This window comes from Odocoileus virginianus, chromosome 22 (genome assembly GCF_023699985.2).
Source record: "Odocoileus virginianus isolate 20LAN1187 ecotype Illinois chromosome 22, Ovbor_1.2, whole genome shotgun sequence".
NCBI lineage: Eukaryota > Metazoa > Chordata > Mammalia > Artiodactyla > Cervidae > Odocoileus > Odocoileus virginianus.
Window position 1 is genome coordinate 32,100,538 of NC_069695.1, and position 13,045 is coordinate 32,113,582.

The 13,045-nt window shown below is 40.7% G+C and overlaps 1 protein-coding gene across 1 annotated transcript in view; it reads right to left on the reverse strand.

Annotated features, from left to right (window-relative positions):
• The window catches only part of B4GALT6 (beta-1,4-galactosyltransferase 6), a 68,115-nt gene that overhangs the window by 34,705 nt on the left and 20,365 nt on the right, over positions 1–13,045 (reverse strand). Inside the window, exons 2-3 of the mRNA XM_020902016.2 lie at positions 11,361–11,477; positions 3,012–3,125 (exon numbers count right to left, since the gene is read on the reverse strand). Of these exons, the coding sequence (XP_020757675.2) occupies positions 3,012–3,125; positions 11,361–11,477 (231 nt within the window). The remainder of the gene's footprint in view (positions 1–3,011; positions 3,126–11,360; positions 11,478–13,045) is intronic.

Consider the following 13,045-nt stretch of genomic DNA (forward strand, 5'->3'; position numbering starts at 1 on the left):
ACAGAGCATCACCCAGTAGTTTCAGCACCGCACAGACAGAAACATTCATTTTTAGAAGGCCTAAACTGCAATGACAAAGTGGACAATATACAGGGACAAAAACCACAGCTTCAGTCCCTGTTACGGGACAGTAAAGGAGGTTACAATACTAGAATCAACTGAGATTTAAGAAAAAAAACCAACGCTGAGGCCCCAGGCTTCCCTGATGGCTCAGCATAAAGGATCCACTTGCCAGTGCATGAGACACCAGTTTGATCCCTGGTCCAGGAAGACCCTGCATGTCGAAGGCAACTAAACCCGTGTGCTGCAACGACTGAGCCTGCGCTCTGGAGCCCAGGAGCCCCAGCGACTGAGCGCACACGCAGCACCCCAGAGCCTGCGCTCTGGAGCCCAGGAGCCTCAGCGACTGAGCGCACACGCAGCACCCCAGGGCCTGTGCTCTGGAGCCCAGGAGCCCCAGCAACGGAATGTACACGCAGCACCCCAGGGCCTGCGCTCTGGAGCCCAGGAGCCCCAGCTACTGAGTGCACACGCAGCACCCCAGGGCCTGCGCTCTGGAGCCCAGGAGCCCCAGCTACTGAGCGCACACGCAGCACCCCAGAGCCTGCGCTCTGCAGTGAGAAGCCCAAGCACTGCAGCTAGAACAGCTCCTGCTCACCGCAACCAGAGAAAAGCCCTCACAGCGACAAAAACCCAACACAGCCAAAGATAAATAAATTAATTAAAAAAACAGAGGTCCCACATCCAGTTAATAAAAATCAGAAACTCAGCGGTTGGGCCCAAGAATTATAAAAGCTCCCCAGGCTACAGCGCAGCCAAGGTCGATTCCAGATCAGTGGGTCTGTGGCCCAAGGGTCACCAACATCAATGTGACCTGGGAGCTTGCTAGAAATGAAACTTCTCAGACCCCACTCCACATCTACCGACCAAAATGCTGAGGGCTGGGCACAGAAATATGCAGTTTACAAGATGGTCCAGAGATTCTAATGCACCCTAAAGTGTGAGAACCATGGCCTTAGATGATAATAAAAGGTGAATCTTACTTTTATAGTTATATAGTATCTATCAAAAATACACTGAAGACAGGCCAACTTCCTCAATAAAGAAAAGTTATATAAAGACATAAAAAACACACTTACTTAGGACATTAAAAATAAGCAATTCAAAATAATGATTATTTATATTGTTCAAATTGTTCAAAATAATGTTTATTTAAATTTTAACTATATAGAGATCACGATACTAACTTATATGTATGAAGTATGCTTAAAGTCATGGGGGGGTTGCATGCAGACAGACAATGGAAAATTGCAACTAACAGCTCTGTGGCTTCTGAGTGATTATAGAGCTTTTTTTTTTTTAAATGATAATGTATTATCTTCATAATTTTGAGAAAAAGACATATTTAAAATATTATACACAAAAATATAAAACAAAATTATTAGAAGTAAATAAGAGAGTATTTGTATGGCTTTTGGGTAACAAGGAAAGCTTTCTTGAGACCAAGAAAAGTGAAAGCCTTAATGTGATTGATACACTTAGAAACAGAATTTTAAAATAAATTGACTCCATAGACAAAATGAAAAGAGGAGCCAATTACAATACAAATAGCAGACAGTAGGACACCGCTAGAATATACACAAAGAACTCCCACTGATCCATACAAAAATCTAACTAAACAATAAGGAACCAATAAAGCAGTGACTGAGTCACAGGAGAGAAAATTCAGAACTATTCACAAACACAGGAAGAGTCACTCAAGGCCGCTAGTAATAAAGAAAAGTAATTTAGACAAGATACCTTTTTAAATTTACCATAGTAGCAAAAAGTGTTTTATCCATAAGAAAGGCAAAAATAAAAATTTTAAAAAAGGCAAAAATCTTAAAATCTAAAAAAAACAAAAAACAAATAAAAGTGTTTTCTTCAGCAGAATTTATGTATATAAAACAGCCATCGTTCTATTCTGATGTTTTTAGTGCTTCAGTTAAAAAAATTCTATGTAATTCAATAGGACCCCATGGGAAATTTATGTAACTATATTCATTGTAATCATATAATAAATGTATAATTATTTCAAAAAAAAAAAAAAGAAAGGCAAAAATCTCAAAAGTCCATCAGTATCAGAGGGATGCATTCGTGGTTTGCTCCTGGGGATATTAACGCGTATAGCTGCTGTGGAGTGCAACCTCGCCAGTCAGCCCAGCAATTACGCTTCCAGGCACAAAGAAATGCCTGATGTCCTTACAGCACTGCTTTGTGATAGTAAAATATTAGAAACAAACTAAATTTTCATCAGAGAGAAAGGCAAATGAAATATCATACATTTATTCAAAAATAAACTATACAGTGGGCTTCCCCAATGGCCCGGTGGTAAATAATCCACCTGCAATGCAGGAAACACAGGAGCTGCAGGTTTGATCCCGGGGTCGGGAAGATCCACTGGAGGAGGACATGGCCACCCACTCTAGTATTCTTGCCTGGAAAATCCCATGGACAGAGGAGCCTGGTGGGCTACAGTCCAAAGGGTCAGACACGACTGAGCACACACACACAGTTCACTTTTTTATACTGTACAATAGTTAATGACAATAAGTAGATCTCTATGTATCAACATGGACAGTTCTCAAAAAATAACTAAGAAAGCAAGTTAGAGAAAAAAATGCAATTTTAAAACCATTTATATAAATTCTTAAAGCCTTTGAAATATTCTAATTTTCTATCTATATAAAAGATATTAAAATCACTCTAAGAGTAATTTTAAGAATACACATGAAACTCACAACAGAGGTTATTTCTGGGCAAGTGAAAAGCTTTTCTTCAGTTTTTCAATCCTCCTCCCCCTTACAAAAAATTGCTCTGCACCCCCAAAAGTCAAATATAATGACATGCTACACGATATGAACATGAGCACCCTGATAATGACCTGAGTGTGGTGTGCTCAAACCATGTGAATTTTATTATGTTATTATAATACAAGCACACAGTTGAAGTGAAAACGAGATGAAACTTACGCATGTAAGGCAGTTTTTCTGGGCAGGGGAGGTATGGTGAATATGTGAAGTTTTCCGGAAGATATGTTGTTGTTTGAACGAGATAATCACTTGAATTATTGCCTTCAGGATAATCTTAGAGAGAGAGAGAAAAAAGTTACGACCAAAAAATTGCCTTTTGCTTTGCTCCTAGTATGAAATATGTCGCTGTCACTGTGTAAAGACTACACTCTGAGATCCACAGCAGCACTTAAAAGGTAATTATCTAGAAAGAACGATGGAAAAGCAAAATACACCTGCCGGGACTGCTCTCCGGTTCACCCTTCACGGCTGCCAGAAGGGACCTCTCAGCATGATTTCCCCGGGGACCCTGGGACGCGTCTGGGAGAGGAGCGGTCGGATCCATGCGTGTACACACACAGCAGACTCATCTGCAGCCAGCAGAAAACACCTGCTCCCATCCCTCCCCCAGCCGAGCTAGATGCAGAGGGGGAGTCAAAGGACAGCAGGGGTGCGAGAGCGTGGGCTCAGCAGCTGTGGTGCACGGGCTTACTGCCCTGTGGCATGTGGGGTCTTCCCCGACCAGGCATCGAACCGGCGTCCCCTGCACAGGCAGGGAGACTCTTAACCCCCGGCCAAAGGAGCCACCACAATGAGAAGCCCGTGCACCGCAACGAAGAGCAGCCCCTGCTTGCCACAACTAGAGAAAGCCCACGTGGCAATGAAGAGCCAGCATGGCCAAAAAAAAAATACAGTAATACGTATATATTAATATAAAGAAAGTGCTGCAGGGGGATCATCTCCACTCTCAGGCAGCCCAGGGTGCTCTGGACACCCACATGGCCACAAGCACGCTGCATGTGCAGCCACAGAGAGCAGACGGTGGGAGTAATGTTTTCTCACTGCCTCACACTTAAGAAACTGAGATTTACCCACTCAACTGACTTCTGCAATACAGCCCAATTAAAAGCCTTAAATTAGTCATACCCAACCCGTGGGCTGTAGTTTCTGGAGCACCCTGGAACTATTATTGCATTAGGTCTATTATTTTTAGAGTCAGCAAATTATGGAACACAGAGGTACTGGTTTAGAGTGCCAAAATCAAGTACTGAGTTCAAATCCTGCGCCAACAAGCACTAGCTTGGTGGTACAAAGCAAGAGAAGAAAAATTTCTCTTCTGCACCCGCCTCGTGTTGTTATTTTCAGATTTCAGAAAGATAAGCATACAAAGTGCTCAGAACAACCCCAAGTCCATATGCATATCCAGGAACTTCGGCTGAGTGACTGCTTTAGAAATCAGCCCCTCAACCTGGAACAATCAAGAGCCTTAGGAATTTTTTAACTTAGAACAGGAGAGATGACATCTCGGTCCCTCTCTGAAACAAAGTTCTGAGAAGTTCCGAGATGCAAATCTGGGAACCATGACCGGCTTGCTTCCTGCTAGGCAAGAGGAAGCTGGTGCAAGAGGATGAGACCAGCAAGCAGTGAGTAAGAGACGAGAAACGGACACGGCTGATCACACCACTGTCTGTCTTCTGGATCACAAACTCTGTACCCACAGGAAATGAAGCTCCAGCAGCCACTCTGGAAAATGTGAAGACTTTATTTCAGTCCTCAGTAGAGCAGTAATCTGCTCTAAAGAAAAAGGCATTCTTCTAAGAACTGGCCAGCAAGAAGAGTTAGGAAAGGGGAAAAGAGACATATGACTTAAAAGGGAGGTCTGCCTGCCAGCGACCAGCAAGCACAAGACTGAGGGTCAAAATCACAGGCTTACTGAACTGTAAAAGTTAAACCTTCTCACCACAGACTCCTGGAAATTGAGTAAGAAGCACATGAGAAGAATCAAAGAAACCTAAATACCTCTGGTCCATATCATGACCTAACATAAACATTCATGCATCATCAAAATACAATAGATGAAGGGAATTCCCTGGTGATCCAGTGGTTAAGATTTCTTGCTTTCACTGCCAAGGGCCCAGGTTCAATCCCTGGTAAGGGAACAAAGATCCTGCAAGCCACAGGTGTGACCAATAAATAAATAACAAAGTAAACTGAAGACATTCTTAAAACACACACACACACACACACACACACACACACACACACACACACACACACAGAGTAGATGGAAATGCAGGCTGGGAGCCAGGAAGACACTCTGGAGCAAAGACACACACCCCACCTTCAGGCCTACCTGCTGGAAGGGTCCTGCAGACCAGAACCCCTTATGAAGACGTGGAAACTCCTCATGAATTTGGCAAGTTGTCAGTCAGGTTTGAAGGTAAGTGTATTACCAGAAAACCTCAACGTGACAAATAGGGCCCAGTGACGGTACAATGGTTAAGACCTATTCCATCAGAAAGTGAGAAAGTCCCAGTAACAAAGTCCTCCCCAGCTCATGCCTTTCTCCAGGGAAGCCTGCAGAGTGTTTGGTAAGGAAGGCCCTCCAAGACAGAGGGAAGAGGGGTTCAGCAGACATTAGCAGTTTTTATGCCAATACATGCAAGGACAAAAACCACAGAAACAAACCCGTCTAGGAGGCCACACCTGTATCTCATCCATAGATACCAAAAGATTTAAAGATACTAGACATGACATAAGTGTGTGTGCCAAGGCACTTCAATCCTGTGTCTTTTTGTGACCCCATGGACTGTAGCCTACCAGCCCCACCTCCAGGCAAGAATACAAGAGTGGATTGCCATTTCCTTCTCCAGTAGATCTTCCCAACCCAAACAAATCCTCATCTCCTGCACTGGCAGGTGGGTTCTTTACCACTAGCGTCACCTGGGAAGTTCCAAAAAAAGTGTCAGGAAGTCCAATAAAGTTCTTTTTAAAAAATCCTTTAAAAAGTATATATCTAGATATATGTATCAAATTTCTAGTTTAAAAAAAAAAAAACAAAACTTTTCTCCTTTTATGGGGACTCAAACTATGCCAGCCAAGCATCTACTCTATACTGTGCATTTGTAGAAGCTGAAAATAGAAGATAAATAAGCTTGTCCCTGGGAGTCCAGCACCTTTTTGTGTTCCAAAGGCCCATTTTATTATAATCCCAAAGAAGATAAATATTAACACACAATCCCGAAGTAAGTTCTTAATGCCATATAAATTTAAATAAGAGCATTTTCTTACTATACATAATTTATTAATTCTTGTCATTAAAGCCCGGGCCCCTTCTCTTAGCCACAGACTCTGACTCTAAAATCCACATCCAAGTCACAGAGGTTTAAAGCTCTCCAGGCTTCTCTGCAAAACAGACTGTTAACACGGCTCCCTTTGGGGAGTCTCGTGTCAACGGCAGGGCTGGAGGAATGTTTTCACTTTTTATTTTCATGCTAAAATGACTCACTTTGTCACAAAAGAAACCACGGATCACTTTTATCAGTTTATAAAGAATCAATTTTAAAACACCCTCAGAGACATGCAGTATCATTAAATTTTATCCTTTAAATACAAAGTTTTTTTAGCTAAAACATGTGACTCTTGACAACATCCTTATAAATGATCACAAGATCTCAACTCACTGTCAGACTAATAAAAATGTCTGTACCCTTCAGTAATGCATCCAGTGGTAGTTACATCATCCCAGTGTATTGTGTATATAAGAACTATGTACCCCCTTGCCATATGTCTGTAAATCTCTTTTAATTGAGATCAAATTGCCTTTGATTTCTAGCATCTAATACAGCACCTACAACACAGAAGACACTACAAATGAATACTTCACAACTGATAATGTGGCCAACAATGATTTAAACTTTGGGAGACTATGATGTAATAAACCCACAAAATTGTTATTCCTACCAAAGTGCTGAGGCCCATGTAGCATAACCCTTGCTTCAAAACCCAGGAGCTTTAAAAGGTGATGCATGACAAATGCTCCAGAGGCCGATCTACCACAACCACTGTAAAATGTAGACATTATTTCATCTAAGGAACGGATGAAAACACAATGAGACCTGGGCCCCTGCCTTCTTCCTCTCTTTCAGAGCTACGCCAGAAAAAAAAAGGAACCCAGAATGAAAACTGCTAGACAAGCCCCTCTGGCTCTCACTGGACCTGAGGAGAACAGGCCAAATGAGTCCTCTCCAGGGCTTTGTTTCCCCTGCGGCTTAAAGCAGGTAACAGAAACCCAGGGAGTGCTCTGGTCTATTTACTGCTGCCGTGTCAGGCTGGCCAAGTCCGAGGGCCTCTGACCACGCACCCACCGAATGAGGAAGTGTGCTGGGTTATTTCTAACAAGCCTACTGGCTCTAACAGCAAGTGACCTTTGTCATCTGTTTTGATAACTGCCCACTGAATACATTTTGTTTTCTTAATTTGACTGACTCCATGGGCTACAAGGCAAGGTACCATCTGATTACAAAAGTATATGATTTCTTTACAAAAATTTTATATAAATCTCTTTACACTTGATGCTTCAGAATGTCAGACATGTGGTTAAAAAATCTTATTTGGAATGAAATGTACTTAGAAATATCACAATTTGCCACTAGGTGTTAAAATTTTTGCTTTTTGCTAACTAGTTTTATTGGCATATAACACTGTATGAGTTTAAGGTGTACCACATAATGATTTGATACTTGGATATATTGTGAAATGATTACCACCAGGCTAATTAATTAACATCCATCACATAGTTACATATTTTTTTCTTGCGATGAGAATTTTAAAGATCTAAGTGATAAATTTTCAATGAGTCAATACATATTTCTCAACTCTTCCCTGGAGCCCAATTAGTCCTTTGTACACCTTACTGACCACTGTCTCCTTTTGGGCAGACTTTATCTGTACACATCTGTTCAGAAATAAATCACTGTATTATAAGTAGCTATTTACAGGTTCCATCTCTCCCAAAAGCCTAGAGATCTTCCATGAAGGGAAGATCTTTTACTCTTTTTGGGGGGGTGGAGGGAGGTAGGAATCCTTTACTTTTGAATTGTGCTATCTGCCTTTTGGGCTTTCCTGGTGGCTCAGTGGTAAAGAATCCCCATGCCAATTCAGAAAGATCTGGATTCAATCTCTGAGTCAGGAAGACCCCTGGGAGAAGGAAACGGCAACCCAACCCATGATTCTTGCCCAGGATCCCAAGGACAGAGGAACCTAGCAGGTTACAGTCCATAGGGTTGCAAAAGAGTTGGACGTGACTTACAATAATATCTGCCTTTTACAATGAATGCTACCTGCCAAATTTTCATTTTATTCTAGTAATTCTATGAAACAAGGTAAATGAAAAAGCTGGGCACAAAAAACTTGGAGAATCTTTTAAATATTCATCAGCTAGTTGGTATAAGAACAAGTACCAGATCCAGAATCTTTTGATCCTTAAACCAGAGAACATCAGCAATCGGGAAGACAAGCTCTCGCCCTGGTTGACCTGTTACAAGCTGTGCATCCCTGGGTCAGTCACTTCATCTGGGCCCCGTTGTCCCAGATGTATAATAATGGGGTTGAAGCAAGTAATCACTAACGGTCCTTCTAGCTCTAAAGTTTCAAGATTATTTTCCCTAAAAAAGGTACTGTGGCAATGTGGGAGAAAGACCATGCTATTGGAAAACAGTTTTGAGAGGATGTTTTTCTTCATGTTGTATCTCTAATATCTAGCTGAGTATTAACTATACTAGCTGCTCAATATAAATGAACATGGCAGTGCTTCATAGTTACCTATGCAAACTCCATTTTCCCTTTCTTCCTAGGTAAAGTGACAGGGTTAGTTCCTTAGTTACGTCTGAATCTTTGTAATTCCATGGACTGTAGATCGCCAGGCTCCTCTGTCCATGGAATTCTCCAGGTAAGTATACTAGACTGGGTTGCCATTCCCTTCTCCAAGGGATCTTCCCAAGCCCCGTCTCCTACACTGCAGGTAGATTCTTTACCGCCTGAACCACCAGGCACAGAAGCCCAATTTCATTCAGAGCACCAGGAGCCCAGCTCAAAGACTATCATTCCCGGCTGCCCTCACAATTTAGCATGTCACTATGCTGACAAAGGTCTGTATAGTCAAAACTATGGTTTACTCCAGTAGTCATGTACGGATATGAGAGCTGGACCATAGAGAAGGCTGGGCGCTGAAGACTCGATGCTTTTAAACTGTGGTGTTGGAGAAGATTCTTGAGAGTCTCTTGCTTGGACTGCAAGAAGATCAGACCAGTCAATCCTAAAGGAAATCAACCCTGAATATTCACTGGAAGGACTGATGCTGATGCTCTAATACTTAGGCTACCTGATGCGAAGAGCCAATTCACTGGAAAAGACTCTAATGCTGGGAAAGACTGAAGGCAAGAGGAGAAGAGGGAGGCAGAGGATGAGACGGTTAGACAGCATCACTGACTCCATGGACATGAATCTGAGCAAATTCCAGGAGACAGTGGAGGACAGGGAAGTCTGGCATGCTGCAATCCATGGGGTCAGAAAGAGTCAGACACAACTTAACAACAACGAGACATGAGTGGAATTACCATGTGAGACTTCTGGGAAGGATCTTTACAAAGGGGGAACTCTGTTTCTTTTCCCTTTCTTCCACTGCTCCTTCTAATGACCCAGAGCAAACATGAAGCCTGGAGACCCACAGTGTCTTAGCCTGTGAAACTATAAGACAGAGCAGAAACGGGAAAGTGTGTGAAGAGTTTCTCAACAAAAGGAAGTTATCCAACCTCCAGACTTCATTTATACAAGAGCATAAGCCTCATGTGTTTAAACCACTGCAGTCAGCTTTCTCTTACAACCAAACCCAATTCCTAACTGACAACGACAGTCTCCTGAGAAGAGCTGCACCATCAGTAAAGGAACCAACTGAAAGGCTTCCAAAGGTTCATAAAAAGCAAACTTTAATCAAAGGATGCATTGGTTGTTTGGTCTTCACTGAAGCTCTGACTTAGTGAGGGGAGGAGGGAATTTCTTTTCAGTTGTGAAGTACTGCAGTTGGAGTTGGAGGTGGGGTTCATCTTGCCCAAATAACTAATTCTCCTAATGAAGCACAATATTCACACATATAACTTATTCACACCCTGGGAAAAGAACCTGATTATACACAGATTTTATAAGCACTCACTTACACAAATACAGTAACCTGAAGATGCTTAATACTTCTGTTCAGTTGAATGAACTTTTAACGAACACTTTCACAACCAACTTATTCAACCAGGACAAGTCCCAGTGAAGCTTTTAAAATATTTCAACTTCTCTAAAATTGACCTATTATTCAGAAGACTAATTCAGGCAGAAGACCAGTTCATGAGACTTTCACTGTACTATTAAAATACCAACTCAGATGAGACCACCCTTCTGAAGGAAATTTCTTTAAAGTTAAAAGGAAGAAGAAAATTATGAGTGATTAAAAAACATTGATTGGTGGCATAATAACACAAATTAGGCAAATAACTAGAACAGATTTTGTAGAAGCATGTGTGACACTGAAATTAAGAATCAATATACAAAAGTCTTGAGATGTGAGAAGGGTCTAAAACTATTACCCACCTTAACATACATTTTAAGAAAATGCACCTATGACTGGGGGGGACAGGGACCTCCTATTAGCAAGTTGGGTGTGTATGTGTGTGATTTATAGTGACATAATGAATGAAGAACTGGTGATGTAAGTTAAATCTTCAAATTTAACTGCTTAAAATAAGAATACAGTGGATGCAACAACTGACAATCAGCCGCTGAACCCTAAAATAACATCTAACACAGCTTCCAGAGACAATGTGGAAAACACTGCTACAAAGGAACACAGGCATTCTTCCACAACAGTTGAATCTACTCACATTAGCTCTACCATCATTAAATCATGAGTTGGGCCTATTACTTAGGCTTTAACTTCCTGTGATTCTGATGGAGATTCTTCTTCTAAGTTATATTTTAAAAAGCTAAGAGCAGCTACTGATTTCCAATGTTACATGATTTCTTCCTTTCGCTCCTAAAAAGGTCATACAATTATTAACACTCCTCTGTAACTGAAACAAGTATTTTCTAGACAAAGTTGGCAAATCATCTTGGGAATTAAAATGGGCATGAAGAAAGATGGCAGCATAGCTAAGATGCATAAATGACTCTCTTTGTGGTTAATTTGTCTTTAATATGGAAGGCAAATTGAAAAATACAAGTTATTTTTCATATTTTGCTTATGCTTTCAAGAATTAAGCTAAGTATCTTTATACAAAACCCCATTACCTCGGTGATCAGACCTTTTATGTCCTGGAATACATGACAGTCCTGACAGTGAAAGACCCTCCCGGCGCACTTAGTAGACCTTCCTAACAGGAAGTTACTTGCAGGCAGGACAAAGATGAAGAGATCTGGTTTACTAACTCATGATGCCAAGGCTAGGAAGCAGAAGTAAAGCAAAATTAAAACAGGAAGCAGTCTTACCTGTGCCGTTGAGAGTAGTGTTTTTATTTGTGTACAGCCTGATCATGTGTCCTATTGTTTTCACATTTTCTCTTAACATTATTCCTCGAGCTTGAACCATAAAGAGATATGTGTTGGCTATAAAAGGAAAAAAAAAAAGAATGACATGACTCAATTAGCTTTTTTACATTAAAAAAAATGGATCGGGTGGAGAGGGAGGTGGGAGGGGGGACCGGGATGGGGAATACATGTAAATCCATGGCTAATTCATTTCAATGTATGACAAAAACCACTGCAATGTTGTAAAGTAATTAGCCTCCAACTAATAAAAATAAATGGAAATAAATAAATAAATAAATAAAAATAAAAAAAAAATATTCAGAATTGAGGAACTGCTCAATAGACCTAACTGATTCAATTAGTACATCAAATGGGAAAACAAATATAAAATTACTATTTCCCATTATCGAAAACTCACAAAAACAAACTCCTTTTAAAAAACAATAAAATGAAAAATTAAAGTACTAATATCCATCCATAAACTAGAATGAGACTAAATGAGCAATCCAAAAATCATAATTCCTTTATCCACATATGATTTTCTACTATAAAGTACTCAGGAATTTCAGGAAGGCATTCTTTACCACGTAATTCTTTACCACATTCAACCACATAATCCTAAAATTCACTTTCTCTAATTCTATATTAATTCCCTCAAACCAAGGACTCCACAGAGGTAAGAATTCCCTCATGAATCAAATATATGTCACAAATCACCATGTCTAATCTGGATACAGATCTTTCATATTCTCAGTGTTGGGGGGGCACACGTAGGATGATCTAGAATCACAATCTCTTTTGGCAATTTCTCTTGATTACTTGAAATTTTACACTCTCAATCACAAATCTACCTGCCAGGATTGTAAAAGGAGACAAAATCAAAATCAACATGGCAGCACTACTTGCAATAGCCAGAACACGGAAGCAACCACGTTGTCCAATGACAACATAGATGCTGTCCAAGCAACACAGATGTCCAACGACAGAGGAATGGTAAAGCAGATATGGTACCTGTGTACAATAACAACTCAACCATCAAAAGGAACAAATGTGAGTCGGTTGTAGTGAGGTGGATGAACCTAGAACCTATTACACAGAGTGAAGTCAGAGAAACAAATCATCTATTATCATTATTATAATATCATCTATTAAAGCATACATATGGAATCTAGTGGAGAAGGAAATGGCAACCCACTCCAGTATTCTTGCCTGGAAAATTCCATGGACAAGGAGCCTGGCGGGCTACAATCCATGGGGTCGCAAAGAATAGGACACGACTGAGCACATCAGTATGGAATCTAGAAATAGTACTGATGAACCTATTTACAGAGAAAAACTGGAGACACAGACGTAGAGAATGGACTGTGGACACAGTGGGAGAAGGAGAGGTGAGACAAATGGAGAAAGTAGCATTGACATGTATACATCATCATGTGTAAAACAGGTAACTAGCCTGGTGCTCTATGATGACCGAGAGGGGTGGGATGATACATACATAATCATGACTGATTCACATTCATGTACAGCAGAGACCTCTACAACACTATAAAGCAACTGTCTTTCAATAGAAAAAAAAAATTTGTAAATACATCATTACTGGTCTCATTTTAATTTAAAAAAAATCAAAGTGGTTTTTCAACATTTTC